The sequence below is a fragment of the Cricetulus griseus genome, chromosome 6 (genome assembly GCF_003668045.3).
Source record: "Cricetulus griseus strain 17A/GY chromosome 6, alternate assembly CriGri-PICRH-1.0, whole genome shotgun sequence".
Taxonomy (NCBI): domain Eukaryota; kingdom Metazoa; phylum Chordata; class Mammalia; order Rodentia; family Cricetidae; genus Cricetulus; species Cricetulus griseus.
This window is the reverse complement of record NC_048599.1, coordinates 58,307,354-58,326,831: the sequence shown is the minus strand read 5'-3', so window position 1 is coordinate 58,326,831 and position 19,478 is coordinate 58,307,354. Positions and strand designations below refer to the sequence as shown.

Here is a 19,478-nt window from a genome sequence, read left to right as displayed (position 1 = left end):
TTGAAATGTAGCTAGTAGGGCATGGGTGTCTAGTAGGTACTTCACGGAAGACACCTTTAACAATATGACTGTGACTTTGTACTTGGGCACATTGCCATCTAAGTAAAAAACTAAATTTTCCAGGCTCCCTGCAGGCAAGTGTGGTCATGAGATGAAGTTCTGGTTATAGTTATGTGAGCCTAAGGTGTAGAGCTTCCAGGAAGTCTTCTTAACAGGAAGAAAATCTGTTTTTTGTTTGTTTGTTTGTTTGTTTTTGGTGTTTTGAGACACGGTTTCTATGTGTAGTCCTGGCTGTCCTGGAACTCACTCTGTAGACCAGGCTAACCTCAAACTCACAGAGATCAACCTGCCTCTGCCTCCCAGAGTGCTGGGATTAAAGGTGTGTGCCACCTTGCCTGGCTATTAGTATTTTTTTTTTATTCTCCTATCTTTTGTGGTCTGGAACAATGATGTACTGCTGAACTTCCAGAGCTCATTCTGGCCAAGACCTGTGCAGGGAATGGCAGAGCAAAGAACCAGCAGAAGCAGGTTCCCTCACACTCTGTGCAGGGACCTTAGACTGCATTCCTATGGACATCGTTAGAGCCAACGCCTTTCAGAGACAAAATATAATTCCTATCTAACAGCTTTTTTCTAGAAAGGATCATGCTAACAACAGAACCTGGAATGTGATGCCCACTTAGTAAATGAGGATGAAGGTTGAGTTTAAGTATTCAAATATTACATGCTAGGATTTAAAACATTGCCACATGCTTTTTGACATGTCTCTTATTTGGAGGTGAGTTCTTTGTCCCCTGCTTGTGACGGCTTCCCCCAATAGATAGATGTCTGTGGAAGCACAGCTCTGTGCTCTCGGCCTAGTCATAAAGGCCAGCTGCTCCCACCATCTCAGTCTCACCCAGGAGACTGACCATGGGGAAAACCATGGGAAGGTGCTGTGATTGACAGACAGCTCAGTGAGCCTGTCCAACCTTTCTGAACTTCCCAGCCCAGGTCTCAGGGAAGTGAATGGACCCATCGTTTAAAAACAAAAAATAGGGAGTTAGGGATTTAGCTCAATGGTAGAGCACTTGATTCGCATGCCTGAGGCCCAGGTTCAGTCCTCAGCTAAAAAAAAAAAAAAAAGAAAAGAAAGGAAGGAAGGAAGGAAGGAAGGAAGGAAGAAAGAAAGAAAGAAAGAAAGAAAGAAAGAAGAGAAAAGAAAAGAAAAAGAAGCCATGAATTTGAAAGGGAGCAAGAAGAGGTATGTGGGAGGGTTTGGATGGGGGAAATGGAAGGGAGAAGTTATATTGATATATTATAATCTAAAAGAAATCCCACACAGTTTATTTATTCACTTAGATTATTGTGTATGTGCATGATGAATGAATGTATGTGCATGACTGCTATGGCATGTATGTGGCAGTTAGAGGACAGCTCTGTGGAGTCAGCTCTCTTTCCACTTTATGTGGGTTCTGGGGATTGAACTCAGGTGGTCAGACTTGCATGATAATCTCTTTACCAACTGGACCATCTCACTGGCCCAAGGAGCCATCTTGAAGTGGGTTCTTCTTTTCAGATTCGAGTCATCAGTGGTCTTCTCAAGTCACTTATGCTAAGGCCTCAAACATGGAGTGGAGAAGCTGTCCTTGATCTGTCTTCCTGATCCTTGAGCCAACAAACTCTGACCCTAACCACACAGTGGTTAATTTATGTCCTTATACACAGAGAAATAGATTTCTGGAAAAGGCTGGGTGTGGTGGCACATGCCTATAATCTCAGTACTTGGGATCCTGGGGCAGAAGAATTGCTATGTGTTTAAGGGCAGCTTGGGCTGCATTGTAAGCTCCAGGCTAGACTATAGGCTACAAAGTTAGACTAGAAAACCAGAAGTGGAACAACTGTCTCTTTATAATTTGTCTCTTTATATAAAATGTGAGTTCTTTTTCAAAGAAAAGAAGTTCCTATGCAGGCAGTCTAGGCCTGATTTGATAACTTCATAGTCCAAAAGTCCCAATACCCCTTTATCTTCCCTACTGTCCAGAATACGGGCATCATGGGTAGAGCACAGGTGGTGATGGTAGCCAAAACGCAATCTTATGGATGACATATAAAGATGAAAGAGGCCCAGATCTCTGAGAAACAAAGAGCTTCAGTTTTGTTTGAGCAACTTAATTTTAGACCTTTAGATTATAGCGTAAAAACCACACTAGTAGATACAGACTTAGAACACCTTTGTTTAGAACAAGGGAGAGTTGCCTTAGCTTAGCTGGCACTAGAATGTTGAGTTGTTGAAAAAGTAGTAGCCATTAAGCCCTTGGTAGCTGAGACTGCTAAGAGTATGGAGTTGGTGGGGGTGGGGGGGTGGGGGAAGGGAAAGGGAGGCAGAGATGCAGGACCTCATAGAATACCAGCAGCTAGGAGAGTAGGAGTAGTCAGGAAGGGATTCCATTGTCCTGGGTAGAAACCAAGAAGGAAGGTATCATTAGCCTCGCCTCTTTGCACCTGCTGTGCCCTTGTGTACAGAGGCTGTGAGGATCAGTTTCCATGTGGCCCTCCCATGGGGGACCAGAAGGGAGCTCCTTGAAGTTTGGTCACTGGTTGGCCCCTTCTTGTAACTCAGTACCTACAGTAGTAACATGTCCTAATTATTTGTAAGTTGGACTGGTGAGCAAGGAAGCTGTGGGCATCGAGGGGCTCTGGGAGCAGAGGTAGGTGCTAGCAGACTCAGGTACAATGGGGCTCAGGAGGGCTCTGGGCATGGGACTCAGCCACCATGCCCTGGGAAAGTCTTTCCATGGTTTCCCCTCCCCTGTTGAGGCAGCATAGAATAAGAGGAGAATTTTGGAGACATGAGAAAGGAAAACGAGCTCCCACCCAAGCATCAACTTGAAGCCTCTAATCAGCAACAGAACAAGAATTCCAACACAATTAACAAAGGCTTAAGGCCTTTCTCCCTTCCCAGTCACAAACTGCAATCTTCTAGGAATCTCACCAGAAATTCCATTTACAAAGAAAAGACACATATTCAACTCCTTGTTCAACCATAATGGCTTCTGGGTTTTCCCCCTCCTCTTACTAAAATAGAAACATGTTAGTGTTCATGACATATTTGTGTATATGTGTGCGTGTGCCACAGTGCACACTTTTACACCTTCATGTGAGTTCTAGAGACTGAACTCAGGTGGCCAGGCTTGTATGAGTTTTTGTTTTGTTTTGCTTTTAACTTAACTTTGCTGGTTGAGTCATCTTGCTGGCCCTGGCTTCTGGTTTTACCTTATCAGATTATAATTTTATCCAGTGCATCTCTGGAGCTACCCCATGTCTCATCTTAAAAGAGGGTGGGGAGGGAGAAGGAAAAAGGGGTTTCTTGGCAGCCTTTTGAGATGTAACTTGAAAGCCAATAATATATATATATATGTGGCTAATGCTAGGACATGAATTGCTTACTCTCCCTTGAGGAGCCTATGCTCACACTTGGGCACATATTACCCTACCTTACTTCCCCTTAGGAAGAATACTCTCCCACTTTGGTATGTCTTTTTTCTCCTAGGCTCCTCTGTCTCCTAACCTTCCTATTTAAACCTCTATTAAAATCTCCTTAATAAAAACACCAGCTGTGCTTCACAATTCCAGGTCGTTCTGAAATTCTTTCTGTGTTACAGCTAGGAATCCCAGCTTGACTTCAACCAATGTTCCTAAAACTTAGGGGGCACTCCTCAGGATGCTGAGAGTGACAGTGTGGGTCTGTGACTATCTCGCTACTGACACAATCTAAATTCCTGGGAAGCAGATGGTTTCCAGCCTGCTGTGAACAAGCATTGATGCAAGCTGTCATCCGTCTTCCTTCAGTTCTTCCTGCTGAGCACATGGACTGGAAGCATCCTGGCCTGCCCCAGGTAGTACTCCACTGGCTGGTGGTGGCTTCATAAAAACAGGGAAGGCCTCACCGAAAGCAGCGGCCACCCCAGGAGCAGGCAAAAAGCTCTCTAAAGAGCTGCTAGAGAGAAGAAAGGCCAGAGAATTGTAGGGATGAAGGCAGAAGTGAGGGTAGGGCCAAGGATGGGGGTCCAGGTAAGGCATGCTCTGTAGCATCACATAATGAAAGGAGATGAACTGAAATTCACTCTCATGACCACTTTATTCTGTGCTCAAATGGAACAGTGATCTTATAAACTTCAAGTGCCATGGTGAGTCCAAGCCATGGCTGCCTGCTTTCGCCTTGCAAAATGAAGGTCCTATTCTGGCTCTCTCTGATAATTCAGAGACTGTTCCTTTAATGAAGGAGGGAAAAGTAATGGCAGCCAGCTACTCCAGTGGAGGGCAAGAGGAGTTGAGGGACATCCAACTCACATCAGCATCAGCACCAGGTGGGTGGAGACCAGTTCTGCAGGCCAAGAAGCCCAGCTTATCAATGGCTCAAAGAAGTCTGTGGGCTCATGCTCTCTAAGCTGATAGAAATGTGTGGTAAATCCATTCTTCCCCAACGTTACCCACATAGGAGTCACCTGGGGTAAGGCCGGAGGGAGGCACAAGTCTCTTCACAGTACAGGTTTTTGTCAGTGTGGCTGGGTTTATAGCCCCAATCATACTCTGAATAGCTGTGATGGAAACAGGAGCCCATTTAAAGCAAACAAACAAAAATGTTGGGTGCCATTCATCTCTCAACACCAGGGACAGTGGAGGGATCATGTGGCTCAGAAAGAGAGCCTTGTCCTCCAGGCATGCTGTGCTCCACTCAGGACCCATGCCTAGCTGCCCTTCAGCTTTCTTCTTCTCCCCACAGGGGCTCCCATGCTATCCTTTGGTGAAGCCTGGAGTCTGGGTGTCACCAGAGGTTTCCCTCCATTGCTGAGGTCTTTCTCAGAGTCCTAAGTGCCATTCTGAGGTGTTCTTCCTAACCTTATTCTCTGAGTCACTGTATAAGAACTTAAGAGAAACCAGCTGTGGTGTTTTCTGTGATAAATAAGAGGATTCATACTTAGAAAATAAATAACCCTATCTGGAAGCCAGAGAGACGTCAGAGAGTGTTGATGGCATTGGACTGATACCTGTGGCCCCTTTTCCACAGCCTGCCCAGGCCTGCCTGAATGGCATCTGGATCCTCAATCTATGGGTTTCTGCTGCGTTCCAGCAGGGCCTGGTTTCACTGGAGCTGGGTGTTTAGACCTGGACCTGGTCACGATCAGATGCACACTAGCCCAGGGCTCTGGCAGCTGAAGAGGCACCAGTGACATGAGTTGGTCATCTGTTTGGCTTTGTTGTGGCAGAGACCAGGCTTTCTCCTAATACTCTCTTCATTATAGTAAAAAATAAAAATAAATCACAAGATACTGTCGAAAACAAAAATTCCAAGGATGCAATTACTTTAAATTTACAAAGCATTTTCCAGAGTAACTTAGAGCAGTTCTCAGTATTCCTGGGCATTTCTCTGGTCATGGGAGGAGGGAGAGGGGTGCCTCCAGCTCTAAGGGTGAGATCTCTTGGGAACTAGCCACTCCGTGTGGCCACACATTTACATTCTACACTTGAGACTGTGTGAGAGCCTGTGAATAAGGTACCTTCCCTGCCAGAAAACGGAGCGAGATTCCAGGGGTATAAAACCCAATAGACTCCTTCTTTCCTTCCTCTTTCTTCCTTGTTCATTTGTAATGTTTCACTAGAAAGCCCAAGACACAAGCCACTTGCCCCCCTGGCCAGGGAGCAGGGCCAGTGATATGTGAGGTCAGGCTTTGAGGGGTGATGCTTCTGACAATAGAAGCAGACAAAGGATGAACAGGAGTCCCCCAGGCTTAGGAAGGACACTGGCGATTCATGCGTTTCTTCTCCACCGCCAGTCTCACAGCCTGAATGAGCTTGTCTTTGTTATTGAGGATATTATACTCCGTGAGTTTCACCAGCTTGTCGAAAGCGGCCTCTGTGTACGTCAGCTCCTTGGTGGCATAAGGAGATTTGGGGCCATAGATGTTCAGCTGGCCCTGTTCCAGCTCCTCAGGACTTCGTTCTACACCTTGGGGCAGGAGGATTTGCTATTGAACCTTATTATGGTAGGTTGTAAGGACTTGTTTGCCCACACAAACACACTTATATGCATGCACATTCACATGGGTACACACACACACACACACACACACACACACCTTAAAGCATAGTTTAACCATTTGAAGATTCCACATAGTTGGGTATCAATAAACGGTAAATGACTAGAAGTTCAGGAGACCATGCTGCCAGCTCATGGGGGAGGATGGAGGGAATTCTCTGGGTTCAGACTAGAGCTAGGCCAGGCCTCCCCTTTGGGATCATCAGAAGATTCTATAGGTCTAAAAACCGGGCCTTCCCCTGGCAGAGGCCGGGAGCACAACATAGAGGGAGCTTACCTGGAGCCTTGTACTTCTGGAAGGTGTCATTGATGAGTGGGAAGTAAGCCACAATGGGGGTATCAGGCTCCTGGGGATTCTCCATCAGGTAACATTCCTTGAGACTTTTGTCATCCTCCTGGATGGAGTAGCTGGGGAAGGGGATGTTCTGCGTGGTGCAATACTCACAGGTTTGCTTCAGGGGCTGTAACATCACGGGAGAACACTTTAAGCATTGGAAGCCTGGGGGTGGGGGAGCCACACAGAGTTCCTGGGTCTGGTTTCCTGATTTTTCCTAGCTAGCCCTGGTCCCAAACTGCTTTGCCAATGTGTGGTATTTTTAGAAGAAAGCCAGTCAGGACAAAAGGCCCAGGCAGTGGGCCAGTGCCCATCCAGATGAAAGCTCCTTCCCAGAATGAAAACACAGAAGCCCCGCCGATGCTGCTGCTGCTGCTGCTGCTGCTTCCCCTGAAGACAGACTTGGGACACAGGGGTGGTCTCTGTGAGACGGATGGACGCTGGGGCCTGGTTGCCTGGAGTCCTGACTGGCCACTCAGAGATTTTAAAAGTGACAATGTCCAAGGGCTGGATTTTGAAAATGTACCTTTAAAGTCACAAAGAGCCCTGAGTCCCATAACTGGCTTATTTACATGTGTCTCCAGCTAGCTAATTAGTCTTGGTCCCCTCCTCTGTGACCTACGGATAATAGCATCTGTGCCATCTACCACAAAGAACTGCTGCAAGGCCAGGTGAGATTCTGGGTAGGGAAGCACACTTGTCTATTTACAACCTAGATCACGATTATTGCTTTCACTCTAGTCTATAATTTCTTTCTATTCCTGGCTTTAGAATGGGGTTGTATCAAAGTCAACCAAAAAAAAAAAAAATCCTAAAAGAAACAAAAACCAAAACCCAGAGTTTTTCCTTAAAGAGAAAATAAATAATAATAATAACAATAATAATAAATACTACCATGGCCACCTGTTTAATCATATGGAGGCCCTGTGATAACATGGACCCTGGGATTATTTTGAAAACAAGATATTACAAACTCATCAAGTTTTTTTCAGCAAGTGCACCAGATGCTTAAAAGCAATAATAAAATTGCTATTCATTGAGTTCAGGCAAAGCCCAAGTCTCAGCATGTGAGAGCTAGCTATTTGCCAGTGAGGTTTGGTCCTCTGGCCCTGCATCGTGCTGCACAACAGAAGCTCCTCTCATGCAGTCCCAGAGTGTGCTAGCAGCATACATTCTCCCATATTACAGCTGCTCAGGCCTCTGAGGTAGTGCCACCGACTCTGTGGCAGCTGGGGATGGCACCGTTTCTGCTGTACTTGCCTTTGTCTGGGATCCTGCACAGTAATTGAGGTGGATGATAAGGTCGATTTTCCTCTCTGGCCTGAGGAGGGGCGCGTAGCTGGAGTTGACAAAGAATGCGGTGTCCAACAGGTTCAGATGTTTTGTAAACTGTGTCAGCTGGTTTGGGAAGGTGTCCAGCACTGTGTCTGAAAATCAAGCCTTCTAGTTAACATCCTACCCGGTGCTCTGATGTCAGCTATGGTGGGGTGGAGGCACTGAGTTCCCTGCTTGGAGCTCTTTTATCTTCAGTTTGAGCCTCTAGCCCCCCACATTCTCTCTAGGACTGAGTCCTACTTCTCCGGATGGGCTGACATAAAGTGGCATGCTTGTGCAGCTTTAGCAACTCTTCTCTGGTTTATACATGCAAACCTGCCATGACCCGTTTGTAGAGCTTGAGGAGAAGCAGGGACTTAACACCCTATAAATTAGGGATACCCACGGACCCAGACACATCTGCCCATTTTGTTCCAGATAGTGAGGACAAGAATAACAGGCCAGACTGAAGGTTGTGGCCAAATAAAACATCGAAGATTTCCTTGTGGTGGGAGAGGAGGCACGCTAGACCTTGTCCCTGAAGCCTTAGCAAAGAGAGGCATACAGAATCAAAGTTATTGGGTTGTGAGGCTGAGCTAGGCTGTACTTGCTCAACTGCAATGGAGGTACCACTCAAAATGAAAGGTGTTCCCAAAAAGATATTGCCAAAAGAGACCACGATTCACTATTTGTACAGTGGGGCCAACTTCTGCAGCTGTGATTGTTGCTCAGACTCTGCAGTTAGTCAATTAACTAATGCCGACATTGCCCCCTGCTGGCAGAGGCATATTCATTCAAGCCCTCAGCCATAAATGGACTACTCCTCCCTCGACACACCCTTGTCCAAGCTGGCTGTGTTTCTACCCATTTACATGACCAGAGACAATCTTTATCTATGGCAACTTCAATACTTATTTCTCCTTCCTCCTAACACAGCTAGCCTCGGAAGAGCACTCAGGTCGGAGTACCTTTCCACATAGAGAACTGCTTGTTCTGTAGGTAGTCAGTATGCAGTTGCATTCCATACAGGAAGTTGTGAAACTCAGACACGAAGGACCTGTGTGTGAGGATTTCTCGGAAGGTGTTGGACAGCCATGATGCTGGGATCACTACTCTGGTCTCCAAGGGGCTAGCATCATTACATCTAGGGATTTCAGGCAGGAGTGGATCATCTTCTGTGGGGGAAGGGATGGAGGGCAGGTTACAAAAGTTGGGGTAGCACCTGATTGCTTGAGAGTAAGCCACTTTAAGTGCAGTTCACACCTTCTTTGCCCAAGCCCTGGCCCTGAACTCAAGAGGACTTAGGACCAAGGTATGAGACAAGGGTAGGGAGGGTATGGAGAGGGACAAAGAGAATACCCAGGAAGGAAGGCTCCAGAGAGGAAGGTGAGCCCAGAAGTTTGGTTTTACTCTGCACTCACAGATCCCTAAGACCATCAGCTCTCTGGATGTTGGAGGTATCCTTCTGGGCCTTGGCACAAGTACCACCTGTGCCCCCACCCCTGCCATCAGTAAAGGAAAATGCTCTAGCCCAACTGCCTTCCCTTGTCTGGATCACGGGGATGATACAGAAGCAGTGACAGGCAACCAACCAGTCCCTAGTTCATGATCCATACACTATAGATCCATTACCCAAGAGGGGAGGCCAGGCTGTCACCCACCGATATCATGATGTTTCTCCCTTATCCACCTGTAGTAAAACTCCTCTGAGGTGTGAGACAAATTCCAGGCGTCAAGCAGGTTCAGGGAGAAGATGCTACTCCACAAACCTGGAAAAGCAGAGAAGCGGTGAACAACTCTCCCCAGGCTCCATGCCCCCTCACCCCAAAATCTCACAGGTCCATCCTTAGCCTCCATGTCTACTCCAGGCCAGGCTGCTTGTAGATGGAACAGACTTGGACTTCTATCTTTCATTGAGCAGTTCCAAGCAATGATTGATGGTGCCAGTCCTTGGCTCTTTTTTCTCCCTTCCTTCAGTGCAAGGGGCAGGAGAGTGCTTAAGACAACAGCTATAGCAGTGGGGGTGCTGACAGCTGACAGGTTCAGGCTTTGAGTTCAAACCCAGTTCTACCTTTGCATTAGTTCACACTGAGAAAGCACTTAAGACACTAAGCCTTGCCAGTCATTGGTGGCGCATGCCTTTAATCCCAGCACACGGGAGGCAGAGGCAGGCAGATCTCTGTGAGTTCGAGGCCAGCCTGGTCTCCAGAGTGAGTGCCAGGATAGGCTGCAAAGCTACACAGAGAAATCCTATCTCGGAAAAAAAACAAAAAAACAAAACAAAACAAAAAAGACAGACACTAAGCCTTGACACACAGAAGACTAGCTCTTACTTTTTAATGTAAAGTTTATATACTAATACTATAAGGTTATATAAAACTTACATAATAATCCTATGAAACAATAGTAATAAAACTAGATATGGTAGTTCACACCTGTAATCCCAGTAGGGAGGCTGAGGCAAAAGGATCGACAAGAATTTGAAACTAACCTAGGCTATATAGTAAGCTTCAGACCTACGTGGGCTACAGAGTGAGACCCTATTGTAATGAACCATACTAACATATTTATTTAAATTCCTCACATGGACATGAAAAAATTTCTTATGTGGACATGACAGGTCCAGAGAAATTAGGCAACTTCACACAACTAACAAGTGAGGAACCAGAGTTCAAGCTGAACTATAGGCTTCAGAACCATATGTGCTCTAGACTAGGGACTCAGGGAAGAGGAAGGAACTGTGTGCTGCGGACTTCTGTGTGGACTTCATAGAAAAAATGGGAATCAAAGAGTTAGACTTTCTAGAATGGGTTGCTTTGGAGTAAGTTGAATATAGACATCCTATCTAATTAAAAGAAGTTTAAATAGCTGTTCTGGAAGCCATAAAGAGAGGCTCATTTTCTGAGGCCATTTTTTGCAGATAAGATTCTGAAGCAAAGAACTAAGACTGGATGTCACAGTTGGACCCCTGCACTCAGTGACCTTGCCTTCTCAGGAACCAGGGAGCAAAGAACAGGGAGCTGGTCTAGGCTTTCCCAGTGGCTCTATCCTTTCTGCTGAGGTTCTCTCTGCCTGTCCATCTGAGGGCTGAGTCTTCTTTGGAAGCAGGCACACTGCTGCCTGGAGCCCGACAGGGAGAAAGGCAGGGTGGTGATTTTCAACAGCCTTCCATATCCAGGCTGCTTCTGGTAGACCTAGGTAGACCACAGGAGACCAGGGTGCTGGGAGAGTCTTGTAGGGCTGTTACAATCTGTATGTAGGTTCAGGGGCTCTCCTGGATTAATGTGATGTGGCAGAACCGGGAAGTTCAAGAGTTGAAGGCGAATCAAGGCAACCAGCACTGGGACAAGATTCTCCCTGTGATGCCACTAGTCAAAGGCAGGCCTGGCCAGCACTGGGGCCCAGTATCCTAGGGAGTCACCTAGCATGTAGCACATTTCTGGCTCAGGAATCCTCTTCATCAGCCGCCCCATGAAGAACTCCGAGCCAAATAGTTCGGTGGGAATGAAGGCCCCATACTTCTGCATGCCCACCTCATAGGGGGAGAACTCGAACCATTCTGCACACAGGGAGCAATATCAGTTTCAGGTTGGGGATTCATCCACACAGCCCTCCCCCTCACCCCCAGCCCACCAGTGCTGGCTCCAGGGCCACAGGGAGCTTGGAATAACAAGGGGCAGTTCTGCTATGGAACACAAGGGGGCATTTGCTGCTGGACAAAACAGCTTTGCAAGCTGTTAGGCTCAAACTTTAGCCCCTTAAAGCTGGATAAACAGGGGCAAAAACTGACCTTTCTAGGCTTCCCTTGTGGGCAGCCTTAAAAAAAAAATCACAGAGTTTCATCCTTCACTACCATCATTTCCCACTGACCCATCAGATAAGTCCCGGAAAGCTAAGGGACACTGCCTAAGGGAAACCGCCCCCACTTATGAGGGAGAGTTCTATTTCTTGATGTGGAGATTGGCAAAGTGTGTGTTGTACCCGCCAAAAAAGGGCCCCGTCCAAAGTCACTAGCCACCAGTGTTACCTCTGAAATCCTGGTTGCTTACATCATCCTTGACATTGATGGTGAGGTAGATGGGTAGAGGGTTCTGCCCCTGGCACAAGGCAGCACGCTGCTCTGACAGTTTGCAGTCATTTTTCTGTAGGGACACCAGTGGTTAGGAGAGGTGGCTGGCAAGCAGTCAGTGAAATACAAGAGAACTATCTGAACCCATTTCCAGACTCCAGAGCCCCCCACCCCCAACCCCCTTACCGCAACTCTATAAGCTGCAGTGACTCCAGATGTCAACTCTAAAATGTACTTGGAACATATATAATATCTTCTTGGGATGTCTGGCAACACAGGCCATAATTGGGGTGGGGATGGCTCTACAATTTAAGGCTGTGTCTTGGGATCTCAGGATGTTTATATCTCAGGGGCTGGAGGATATGATAAAGGTAGGAAAAGCCACCATGGTTCCTTTGTATTGCCATTATTTACACTCACCACTGGAACCTGAGCAGCACCAGGAATTTTTGTCTTTAACTTGGTGTGTTAAGCTCTCTTAAAATTTAAAAAGAAAATCTCTCTTCCTCCCTCCCTCTCTCTTTTCTATCCCTTTTCTTCCCCCTCTTTCTCAACTGGAGGCAGGTGACAGTCTTGGCAAGCTGCAAGTCCCCAGAGTCCTGTGTTGTGACACCAGTGCAGGAAGCCCTGCAGATATACCTAAAGTGCATCAGTCAGTGCATGAGACAAAGCTGAGGTCCTAGGCACCCAGCTCTGACCATCCGTGGTTACCCTGCGCACAAAGACTCCAGAACTGGGGTGGAATGGCAAACAGGTGTGCAGCCCAACAACCCTTGGGCCTTCTTTGAAGCAAAACAGGGTGTTTATCACCACTGGACCCAGAGATCTGGGGCAATACAGAGTTTAATGTCTTACAAATAAAGCCACAGACTCAGGAAAGAGCTCAGACTGCTATTACTGTCAAGGGGGCTGGCTGGTAGGAGGCTCCTGCCATAGTCAGAGTGGAAGAACGGAGGCCTCCAAATAGCTTCCTATCTTTGCTTCTCTTCCTCCAGCCTAGTTTGTCTCCACTCTAGACCCTCAAAATGCTGGAACCTCTAGCCCAGAACACTTTGGTGTTTTCTTTTCATCACCTAGGTTGCTATTGATTATAATTGCTAAAAAAAAGTTTTCAGTGTCCGTTGTGATATTGCATGCTTTTAATCCCATCACGTGGAGGCAGAAGCAGGTGAATCCAAGCCCCTCTTCTGACCTCTATGGATATCAGGTACACATGTGGTGCACATACATACATGGAGGTGAAACACATGAACACATAAGGTGAATTTGAGCCAGCATGGTCTATATAGTGAGTTCTAGGTCAGTCCCTTGAGAGAACCTGCCTCAAAAATATTTTTTTCTCTTTGAGATGGGATCCTTTGTTTGTTTGTTAGTGAGTCAGAGTCTCTCTACATAGCCTGGCTGTCTAGAACTTGTTATTTAGACCAGGCTACACTCAAACTCACATATATATCCCTGTCTCTGCCTTCCAAGTGCTGGGATTAAAGGCATAGGCCACCACACCCGTCTTGAGATGGGGGTCTTTGAATCTGAGGCAATACTCTGCTTCACTGGTTATGGTATGTACTACCATGCTCGGCTTTTAATTTTAAAATGGTAATTACTTGCCGATGGAATTCCCACTAAGGAATATTGGATACCCTGGTCCTGCAAAACAGAGCAAGAATTCCAAATTTTATCTGACTCCAGAAGCCAGCACCTTCCATCTCTGCCCCCAACCTGTGCTTCATCATGGGGTCAGGTTAGAGAGGGGTTTTCAAAGGCAGGTCAGGTTATGGGTTGAAACCACATTTTTTTTTTCAAGACGGGGTTTTCTCTGGAGCTTTGGAGCCTGTCCTGGAACTCCCTCTGTAGACCAGGCTGGCCTTGGACTCACAGCAATCCATCTGTCTCTGCCTCCCAAGTGCTGGGATTAAAAGTGTGCGCCACCACCTGGAACCACATCTTATTCTGCTCAGAATCCTTATGGCCAGCATAACTTCTGGCATGGTAGTTAGTTAAAAGAACAAATGAGGCTGGAGAGGTGGCTCAGCTGTTAAGAGCACTTGTTGCTCTGGTTGAGAACCTCTGTGGGCTCCTCTCCTGATCTCTGTGGGCACCAGGCACATGTGGCATATACACACACAGAGGTAAAACAGTCATACACAAAAAATAAATCTAAATAATCTTCTTTAAGTTAAAAAATTGAAAGAGGAATAAGTAAATATTAAAGATAAGAGCTGGCCCAGTCTGGTAACACATGGATGTAATCCCAGCACTTGGAAGGCTGAAGCCAGAGAATCACCACCAGTTCAAGGCTAGACTGAGCTACAGTGTAAGTCCTGGACTAGCCTGGGCTATATAATGTGAGACTTTATCTCAAACCAACAACAAAAAATGAAAGTCAAGTTATTATTCATTGATCAAAATATCTCATTTCCTTTTCTTTTTGATGTGTATATATGCATGGTACGTACACAGATACTTATGCAGGTTTGTGTGGGGGGGTACTCATGTACATGTGTGTGTATGTATTCCATTGATGTCATGTGTCATCCCCTATTGCTTCCCACTTTATTTATTAAGGGTCTCTCACTGAATCTGGAACTTAACAATTTCTAGGTAGCCTGTTTACTCCAGGGATTCTGTCTCTGCCTCCCAAGTGCTGGTATTATGGGGGGCGGGGGGACTTCCATGCCTGCCTGTCTTTTACGTGGATTCTGAATGCCAGTTTTTAAGTTTGGTTACTTAAGCATTTGATCCACTAAGCCATTTCCCCAACCCAAAATATCTGGTTACTTAGCAGAGAAAACCTGTTGGAAATTATTATGCTGTCCGTCTTCCTTCTGGGAAGTTCTGGTTTGAATTCAGAGCCTCCAAGACACCTTTGGAAGTGGCCAAGATCTGGTGGCCTAGATAGAGGTAAGTGGGAAACTCTGCTTTGGTGCCAAGCAACAACCAAAGGTGGCTCTTTCCTAAAGCCTAGTGTGACAGATCTAGGCATTAGCTGAGTTTACCCTGATGTATGGGATCACATGGGACCCCCCACCCCCCCACTTCCCTCTACTACATCCCACATGGCTGGCATCAGATGTACCCCAGCACAGGAAGGCACTTATCACTCAGCCATTGACTCTTAGAACAGGAAGGAACCTTGCCAAGTCTCTTTCCTTGTGGTGACCATGAAAATGAGCCATGTAGATTTCCAGTGACCCAGAATAACATAGAAGAGCCCTAGCTGCTATACCCTGAAATCTATGGCTGTCTATGATGGGGCCACATTTCCTTGGGTCTAGTGATAACAAGGCCGGCTTATCCAGGGAACAGAATACAGTACATAGCTTTGACTAAAGGATCCACCAAATCCTTGCTGTGAGCCTTCCTAGGCTACTCAGCACTGACACAGTGCATGCTTTGACTTTTCTGTCTCTCCTCCATGTGGGATCAGACTGGAAGCATGATTGACAGCTGTTTAGCTTTGCCCAGCTTCTTCCCCATTTTCTTCCATGGATGTTTTGATATAGCTTTCAGAAGCTATGCTTCATTTATGCAGGGAGCACCCAGGCTGTCCCAACACAGGGGTCTCAGTCCTCTGAAAAGGATGTGAAAGATGACCTCTACATCTTCCCCCGGTATGTGTTTGGACACCCCATGAGTCTTCCAGCCTGAGATGTACATGCAGGTCTAACCTAATCCTTTGGCCATGGAGGTTCAGACTCTCTGAAGAAGAAAGAATATGACTTGATATCAGCCTAGGTAGGTGGACCCAGGAAAGATTGAACACTCACCTTATCTCCTAGACTGTACTCAATCAGCTTGCCCCAAAAGTCTGTAAGAGTGGTTTTGTAGCCTTCCTGGTTGTGCTGGTGGAGTTCCTCTCTCCATTTGCAGAGCTGATCTGGGTACAGAGCAGGCATCTTGTCTTTGACAACATGTCTCCGGGCCTCAAAGACAGCAGGCTCCAGGTTTTTGGAAGACCACTCAGCATCACTGTACAAGGTAGCCATAGTCCTGGAGAGAGACACACACACAGATGACAGAGCTACCCAAGCTCTGGTCTGACCAACTCCATGTCCAGACAGGACAGAAGATGGGCAGATCATGGGGAGTCCCAAACCTGGCAGAAGGGCCTGGAAGAGAGGGAATGAGAGAGGGCCTTGTGGTGAGAGGCAAACAAATGTTACTTCTCATAATTGGTTGCTCTCTCTCTTGAACGCCTATTGTACGTCAAGAATCCCATGTTGGCTGAGATTGCAATTCTGGGCCTACATCTTCCTGGGTTCAAAACCAGGGTTCTATCACTCACTAGCTAGGTAACTTTGGACAAGCTACTTAATCACTCTTTGCCTCAGTTTCCTTAACTGAAGTGGTGAGAATTGTGATTGATGTACCCCACTCATACAGTTCTCATAAAAAAATATCGCAAAAGTTACCATTGTGTGAAATGCTATAATTGTGGTGAGACAGGGCTGGGGACAACACTTGATCCCAGGGTCGACTGATTCCAGATCCCTGGATGCTTTCTGTTGTGCCATATTCATCCCCACGATTTAACTAGGATACTAATTAAAGACTTGTTTTCTGGGGCTCAGGGATTAAGAGCATTGGCTACTCTTCCAGAGGACCCTGGTTCAATTTCCAGTACCCACACAACAGCTCACAGCCATCAGTAACTCCAAATCTAGGGGATCCAACACCCTGTCTTGGCTTCTGCAGGCACCAGCCATGCACATGGCACACAGACATACATGCAGGCAAAACAGCCATGTGCATAAATGATTCTTCAAAAGATCTATTCTCTCCTTGCTTTTCCTCCTCCCCTCTCTCCCTCTTTCTCATTCTCCACTTCCTGACTTTGGTGGGTGGGGACAGCAAGGCTAGGCCCAAGGTCTTCTCTGTTTCCTGCCTGCCCCACAAAAGTTCATCAGGGACATGGCTCTTCTGAAGTGAGTTTACTTTATACTTATTTGGGAGCAGCCTTTAAACACAGGCTCTGAGCTGAGTTCAAAGTCTGGGTTTGGGGCCAGTAAGATGGTTCAGAAGGTAAAGGTGTCACCTATGTTTGATCCCTGGGACATACATGGATACATGGTGAGAGGAAAGAACTAACACACACACACACACACACACACACACACACACACACACACACACACACACACAGACACACACACACACATGCATGAGAATTAAAGAAAATTATAAGAAAGTTAAAACCACCCAGGTAATGAGCTGAATGACCCTGAGCAATGAGCAATGTTAACTCTTTTCTCCAGGTCAGTGATCCCCTCAGCTGGGGTCTGGATCTGTCTGACACTGTTGGCCTGGACCAAACTTCTGTATGCCAGCATAGAAGAGGGCTCTTCTTTATTCTGTTCCAGGGGGCTACCTGGTGGCAGAGGGATTTGTATAAGGATGCCTAATGATACAAATAGGAGCCTCCTCCTTCTTAGGACTGGTTCCAAAGGAAAATGGAAGACGGTTGGATTTCTTCTACAAATAGCACCCTACCTTCCATAAAGTTTTCTCTGTTACTTTCAGAAAGTTAGCCTAAACCCATTTAGTGCTTTATTTTATTTATTTTTCATTTATTGACAGGGTCTCATATAGGTCAGGCTAGCCTCCAACTCAGAATGTAGCTGAGATTGGCCTTGAACTCCTGATCTTCTTGCTCCTGTTTCCTGAGTGCTGGCATAACAGGTGTGCACCATCACCCTCAGCTTGCTAATCTTTGTTTTAAAAGGTACGTTCCCCGCCGGGCGGTATTAATGACATTCATCGAAACACTTTCATTAACCTACAAGCTCCTTTATTCCTTATGATTTAAATATAAATGAACTTTTTGTTTTGGACCCTGGTGCTATGCCTGCTGTTAAGGTTGACCTTCCCTGTGTTCCTTTTGGGAGTCCAGCAGCCACTTCCCTTACACCGCAGTAGAGTGGGGGAGGAGGCAGCCCCATGTCAGCTCTTCTTACTCCTTTCTGATTCTTAAGGTGGTCTGACAGGGCAGACATAAGTAGATAGGACAGTGTTGAGGGTCTGCAGAGAGGCAAGCCAGAGTGACTGGGCTAGCTCCACCCATCCTGGGAGACTGAACCCATCCCCAGGAGAGGGTGGCTGCATCTCACCAGGACAGGCAGTAATACCAGGCTCACTCATTGCTGGCCACATGTTTTTTTTTCTGGGCTTTTGCCACAGCCCCAAAGACATAGCCAATAATGGCCAATGATTACAGTGGCTCATGGCCAAGCCTATTGTCAACACCACTTTATAGATCCAGCAACCGAGTCTAAGGAATTAAACTGAATGCCCCAAATCCCACAGCTGTGCATGGCTGAGCTTTCCAGGCATCATGAGTCACTTTTACTTGGGATGGGAAAGTTCAGAGCACTACCAGATCCCAGGCCACACCCATTTGCTATTTCCTCTGGGCTCCACCAAAAATGGTGCCCAGTTTCTTACCAGGTTGCACCTGACAAGCCGGTGATGTAAGTTGAGCAGTCCAGAAGGTTCAGCTTCTGCAGCCCCATCAGGTGGCCATACAAGGCAACCATAGATCTCGCGCCGCCTCCTGTGGCCATGATGGCTATCAGTGGTACCTGTAGACATAGAAACAGACTGCTGGAAAGGGCTCCTCCACAGATGAGGATGTGGAGTGATTTAACCTTATAAAATGGGGGAAGACAGAGAGCTGGTTAGAGAGAAGGAGGGGGAAGGGATCACCTTTCATAGAGTAGTGGGTTACTTGGTAGGGCCCAGAAGATGACCATTGCTCTAAGCCCAGGGATGCCATCAGTAAGGGACCTGCTGCCTAATCTAGGCTTGCTAAATAAGAACGTAATGGTTAAAGAGTGGCACACGCCTTTAATCCCAGAACCCTGGAGGCAGAGGCAGGAGGATCTCTGTGAGTTTGAGGCTAGCCTGATCTAGAGAGTGAGTTCCAGGATAGTCAGAACTGTTACACAGAGAGACCCTGTCTTGAAAAAAAAAAAGTTTGGAGCACTCAACCCAACTCTTTGTTAATAGATGCTAATATGTGTGGATCATGGATGGTGACAGACTGACACCTATACATGGCAGTGATGTTAGGTCACTAGTCCCTGGCCTGGCATGTGGTACATGCTCAGCCTATACAGCATTTGTGAGAGCAAGAGGAAAAAAAATTCTCGCCAGGCCTTGGTGGCACATGCCTTTATTCCCAGCACTCTGGAGGCACAGGCAGACGGATCTCTGTGAGTTCGAGGCCAGCCTGGTCTACAGAGCAAGTTCTAGGACAGGCTTCAAAGCAATACAGAGAAACCCTGTCTTGAAAAAGAAACAGCCCCCCCAAAAAAACCCATTTCTGATGGGGGGGGACATAGTTTAAGGTGCCCTTGCTGTTTCTCTAAAGAGACGAAAGGGGAAACTTCCTATCTCCATTTAGTAGGGACCCTAAGATCTTTCCTAGAGCTGAAGCCCTGTCACAGCCCTGTCCCTGTCTCAGCCTACATTCTGGCTAGCCTCAGAAGCAAGGTGCTCGGGGGCCAACCTGTTCCCCAAAACAGCAGATGGAGGTGCAGAGTCCTATGATTGCCACCAGGGGAAGATTGACTGGCTCTGGGAATAGAAGAGGCTTCTCTTCAACTACAGTTGTCATTTCTAGTGGGACGGGTACATGTGCACCTTAAGAAGAAAGAGAATAAGTGGATGAAGCCTGGGGGCTG

The 19,478-nt window shown here is 46.8% G+C and overlaps 1 protein-coding gene across 1 annotated transcript in view; it reads right to left on the bottom strand.

Moving 5' to 3' along the window:
* Positions 1–4,109: 4,109 nt before the first annotated feature.
* Pla2g4e (phospholipase A2 group IVE) overlaps positions 4,110–19,478 on the bottom strand; it is a 38,522-nt gene continuing 23,153 nt past the window's right edge. The window contains exons 12-20 of the mRNA XM_027422133.2: positions 18,238–18,374; positions 15,564–15,786; positions 11,755–11,869; positions 11,149–11,286; positions 9,389–9,496; positions 8,696–8,902; positions 7,674–7,840; positions 6,357–6,540; positions 4,110–5,989 (exon numbers count right to left, since the gene is read on the bottom strand). Coding sequence (XP_027277934.1) covers positions 5,772–5,989; positions 6,357–6,540; positions 7,674–7,840; positions 8,696–8,902; positions 9,389–9,496; positions 11,149–11,286; positions 11,755–11,869; positions 15,564–15,786; positions 18,238–18,374 — 1,497 coding nt within the window. The 3' untranslated portion in view covers positions 4,110–5,771. The remainder of the gene's footprint in view (positions 5,990–6,356; positions 6,541–7,673; positions 7,841–8,695; positions 8,903–9,388; positions 9,497–11,148; positions 11,287–11,754; positions 11,870–15,563; positions 15,787–18,237; positions 18,375–19,478) is intronic.